This window comes from Akebia trifoliata, chromosome 1, assembly GCF_017979445.1.
Source record: "Akebia trifoliata isolate Shusen 1 chromosome 1, ASM1797944v1, whole genome shotgun sequence".
NCBI classification, from domain to species: domain Eukaryota; kingdom Viridiplantae; phylum Streptophyta; class Magnoliopsida; order Ranunculales; family Lardizabalaceae; genus Akebia; species Akebia trifoliata.
The window spans coordinates 7,805,271-7,810,656 of NC_141375.1; the positions used below are offsets into that span (position 1 = coordinate 7,805,271).

Genomic DNA, 5,386 nt, shown 5'->3' on the forward strand with positions numbered 1-5,386 from the left:
ACCGGATAAGATAAAACTTGACTTCTAAACAGATTTCAGATTCCACTTCTCAACTACTGCAACCTAATACATTCCTTCCACTCCTTGCAACTATGTATTTGTTCTCTTATGGTCATATAACAAATGCTTAAATCTTGTTTTGAAGTAATTTTTAGGTCGTGGAAAAAGCTGAAATTCCAAGACAGTTCAAAATATTCCCAAAACATTCAATGTCCTGGTTTCGGCTGAACTAGATGTTCTATCGAAACATTTTGAAACAGCACACAATTTTGAGCCACAAATATAATTCTACTTATTCTGTTTGTCCATTGTTTTCTTTATTGTTTAGAATGTCAATTTTTGTATCGTAATAGCCTCTACCTTAAACACTTGAACTTCAAATTTTGATTGCTCGATGATGCGTTTTATAACTTTCTTAGCGTTGGGAAATATAACAAACTTGTGCAACATATGAGTTTGAAGGCCCATAGAGAGATGTTATCACAGGGAAATGTTCTGAGAGAATTTATGTTCTTCTAACTATAGTGGACAAGCCATGTCTATCACAAGATATAAGTCAGCTTTTTGCATTGTACCCATATGGCATTGCCTTGTGTAGACACCCCATTTTTGCACTTACCTATTAATCAACTCGTCAACCCGATCGCGACGATTCCCAATGATGGATGATTATTCTAATGCTATATTTTGTTATTAGATATGTTTAAGAAATTCAGATAAGGTATCTCAAACTAATGAAACTGTAGAAACCACGCTACGCTAGGAAAATATAACCCCAAAAGTCTAGAAATCATCATTTTTCAGATAAAAGAAACTTTACGATAAAAAATCACTAAAAAATTACCAAATTATCAAAATACCCATAACCTCAAAACAACCCTAGAGCCTACATTACGCTTAGAAAAATCCTTTCAAACACATAAAATAATAAATCGAAATCAAATAAATCACTTTTTTAAAGAATTCTAATTAAACTCTAAAATTACCTAAAAGAAACATAATTCTAATTAAACTCTAAAACTATCTAAAAGAATTCTAATTAAACTCTAAAACTATCTAAATGAAACATAATCTAACTCTAACTATATCTAAAAAGCTCTTTAAAAAATTATAAATAGGGGTCTCTACAACCTATTTTCGTATCAAAGAGAAAATCCTAGAAAAACTAAGTCAAGAAGTCTAATCTCACTCTAACTCTATCTAAAAAGCTCTTAAAAAATCTATAAATACGGGTCTCTACAACCTATTTTGGTATCAAAGAGAAAATCCTAGAAAAAGTAGGTCAAAAAGCCTCCCCAACCTTCCTAAAACTTTGATTTTGAAGTCCTAACCCCTTACCTATCATCCAAACCCCAACTTTTGTTCAAAAAATACCCAAAAATCCTTTCAAAACATCTAGAAATCTATAAAAAAAAAATCAAAAAACTCACAGATCTAAGTAGGAGATACTTCAACTTGGAGATCAAAAACAGATCCGGTGACAGGACAATAATAAGGAAATACATACAAGGATATTTTCCGCTAGTGCTGAGGGAATCGTTGTAATTCGCAAGGTAACTTTCTTTTATTTTTTTATAATTATTATTTTATCATTTTTGGTCTATTTTGCAATGTAATTATTTTTAAGAAGTAGTAGAGACCGGCGTTTGCTGGACAGGGTTGGTGCCTAACACCTTCCAACCCCGTAACGTGATCCCTTAACTTAGTATTTTTTAAGTAGATTAATTATTTTTATCCGTTTTGAGTCGATGTTCGGTTCCTAGACCGTAATAACTAGGTGGCGACTCCCAAACCTCAAAGTCAAAAGGGATCTGCACACCTCGCAAATCGAGGGCCCTTTCAATAGCCACTCCACTTGGGACTTTTGAGGATCAAACTTGAAAAATCTCAAGTATGGGAGCATTGCTAAAATGGCCTAGAATGTTTTTATTTATTTTTATTTGTTTATCTGTTTATTTATTATTTTATTTATATTTTTATTTTTTGTTATTATTTTTTGTTCGATTATTGATCATGTGTTTGGACTTTGAATATTTGACTTTGACATATTATTCTTGTGATTTAATCAAAGGTCATTTAAGATGACCCTAAATAATGTAGGGTTTCAGGATGGTTGGTTTTATTGAGGATGGAATAATGATTATTGGACCACGGACATTGTTAAAAAAAATGAGCTTTTACCTTTTTATTCATTTTTTTAGGTGTATGTCGATCTATTTTTGGGATAGCAAAAGATTTTCTTTTTTAATTTGTTTTTTTTGTGTTTAGTTCTTTTTAAGTGGGCAAGATGTGCTAACAGCAAACAAAAAAAATTGATAAAAATAATAATAATAAAACTAAAATAAAATAAAATAAAGGTTTTTTTTAAGGGTGCTGTTAGTCGACAGCACCACTCCTCGTTTTGAATTGGATTTAGGGTGGTGTGCCACTAGCAAAAGATCATTTTTTATTTATGTCTATCTTTTTCTCCAATAGAATGGATTGGATCTGTGCTTTGGAGGAACGTCTTGACTCTTTTTTCATTTCTCATCATGATGTTTGATCGATTGCGTTGTATTCCCACCTTTTGTATTTTCTTTTCATTGTCTGAATGTATGCCAAATATTGAAAGATTAATGCAAAGAAAATAGGTTTTATACTTACCTGGCCTCAGGTGTATCTAATGCTTTGAAAACTTGAAGTTTGAATAAGTCCTTGATTTTTCATCATCGACCAAAATAGTAGTTTTTTTTATGAAATATCTTTATCAAATGAGTACGATAAATTCAGAGTTTGTAAAATCTTTGTGTTGTGACGATCTTGGTGTTTTTGCCAACCACAGAGGATATAAACATCAATTGCTCTTTTGGTTCCTTTAGAATCATCCCCAATGCCCTAGTATTGAAAGGCTGTTATCCATTTGGACCGCGGGTTTTGGATAAGATTTTTGCCGTTCACAGTTTTTACTCTTGCGGGCCAGGAGTTTTTTTTTTTTTACCCTTATTGCCCCTGGTGCCAATTACGGTTTTCACCAGACTTGGTTTCCACATTTTTGCGCATCAACGTCCTTTTTGAGATTTTCATCATGCCGGTGGCTTTGATCTTGTCATAGTCTGATTCTTTTACTCAAGCACCCTTTCAGGTTTTCACTATGTCCTTTCAGACTATGCTTGTATTTTAGATTTTTTTACATTACAGTTCTATTCGGAGTCTCTGTGTCTTTGTGGCTTGGTGACTTAAGTTGAGTTGTGAGATCGGCGACTCTACTCTTGTAATGGCACTCTTTCTTAAGTAACAGATCTAGATTCCCCTCTCGAGTTTGCTGACAACTATTCGTGATTCGACGACTCAAGTTGAGCCGCGAGATCGGCTACTCTATACTTCGAGTACACTTTTTTTTTAATATCCGACCTGGATTCCCCTCTCGAGTTTTTCAACGACTAATAAGACTTTGAGGTCCGGACCAAGTTGCAAGATCATTAGTACTGTCATTGTTATTATGTTGTCCTAGAACAATTCCTAATCAAAAAGGACTTTAAGTAGGACGAAACGTTGGCTCAAGCTTATGGTAGTGGAAGGTTATAAAAGGTTAAAGTCTGGGTCTTAGTTTATCTAAAGTGAGCTAGACATGGGGTTTGTCTATTTTTGTTTCGAAAAGGTGATCTATGTCTCTTCCCAACGTCTCTCGAACTTGTTTAGGTTGGAGATTTGGGTCGAGCTTAGATCAAGTGTCCGAGTTTTTGACTTTTTTTATTTTTTTTATATTTTTAGTCGTTCACAGTTTATCCTTATGCGGGCCAGGAGTATTTTGATGCTTTTGCTTTTTCTGTTGATTTTCTCTTCTTCTATCCCTTTTTTTTTCATCATTCTTTTTTTTTTTCATCATTTTTTTTTATTTTTTATTTTTATTTTTTTTGTATCGTTTTCTAGTTGTTTACTTGCCCCAGTCTTAGGTTAAGAAATGAACATGATGGCTCAAAAGGGTTGACTAGGGTTAGATTATTTGTTTGGGATAACAAAGATGGTCTTTCGTCATCTCAGGGTCGGTTTTTATACGTAGTATTTCTTGACAATGTCAGCATTGATCGGTTGCGGGAAGACTTGTTCGTCCATCTCCGTACGGATCAGAGCTCCTCCCGTCATTACCTTCTGTACGATGAAGGGTCCTTTATAGTTTGGTCAAAATTTTCCCCTGACATCTTCTTGGATTGGCAAAATTTTCTTCAAAACAAGGTCTCCTGGTGAGAAATCCCTAGGCTTGACTTTCTTATTGTAGGTGCGAGCTATTCGTCATTGATAGATCTGTCCATGGCAAATGGCTACAAGATGTTTTTCTTCGATTAGATTTAACTAGTCGAACCGAACTTGAACCTATTAAGTTTCATCTAACTCTACTTCCTTTAAGATTTGGAGAGAAGGAATCTCGACTTCTACAGGTAAAACTGCTTCCATTTCATAGACCAATGAATACGGAGTTGCCCCAGTCGAAGTTCTGAACGAGGTTCGATAGGCGTGGAGTGCAAAAGGCAACATGTTGTGCCAATCTTTGTACGTAACTGCCATCTTCTCGATTATTTTATGATATTCTTATTGGCTGCCTCAACTACTCCGTTCATCTTGGGTCTATAGCGTACAGAGTTGTGATGAGTGATCTGGAAGTCTTTGCACATCTTAATCATGTCTTTATTCTTGAAGTTTTTAGTATTATCAGTCACTAGTCCACTAAAGAGCCCATATCTGTAGATAATGTTATTCTTGACAAACTTCAGGACATTGCTCTTGGTGACATTGGCGTAAGAAGCGGCTTTTACCCATTTGGTAAAGTAGTCGATAGCAACTAAAATGAAACGGTGCCTGTTTGCAGCTTTTGGAGAGATTTGCCCGATGTCGTCCATGCCCCAGAGCGAAAAAGGCCAAGGGGTGGTTATATTATGCAGTTCTGAAAGTGGAACATTGATCTTGTTGGTGTAGATCTGACATAGATGGCATTTGCGGACATACTGATAGCAGTCACTCTCCATTGTCGACCAATAGTATCCCATCCTCATAATCTTCTTGGCTAGCATATGACCATTCATGTGGGGCCCACAAACTCCACTGTGTACTGTCTCGATTAGTCGTTTTGCTTCTTATTCTGTCACACATCGAAGTAAGACTTCGTGGTGTGATTTCTTGTACAGAACACCGTTGCTCAGGAAGAATTGCCCTGCTAATTTCTGAATAGTCCTTCGATCATTTGGCATTGCATCTGAGGGGAGGGTTCGATCTTTGAGATATGTTTTGATGTCTGAGTACCAAGGCTTTTCTTCAGATTCCTCAACTTCGACAGGTAGGCAGTAAGTCGGTTCATCTTAAATTCCAATCTCAATGGGGTCGATGACTAGGTCTTCCGAGATACTGATCATAG

The 5,386-nt window shown here is 35.6% G+C and overlaps 1 protein-coding gene across 1 annotated transcript; it reads right to left on the reverse strand.

The window, feature by feature from the left end:
* Positions 1-4,550: 4,550 nt before the first annotated feature.
* On the reverse strand, positions 4,551-4,874 carry LOC147410614 (uncharacterized). Its single transcript, XM_086417088.1, has one exon. It carries the CDS (start codon positions 4,872-4,874, stop codon positions 4,551-4,553), a length of 324 nt encoding a protein of 107 aa, XP_086273214.1.
* Between the last annotated feature and the right edge of the window lie 512 nt (positions 4,875-5,386).

Bases quoted from the DNA above. Each gene is read 5' to 3' on its own strand.
- LOC147410614 (XM_086417088.1), bottom strand. From the start codon at position 4,874: ATGGACGACATCGGGCAAATCTCTCCAAAAGCTGCAAACAGGCACCGT.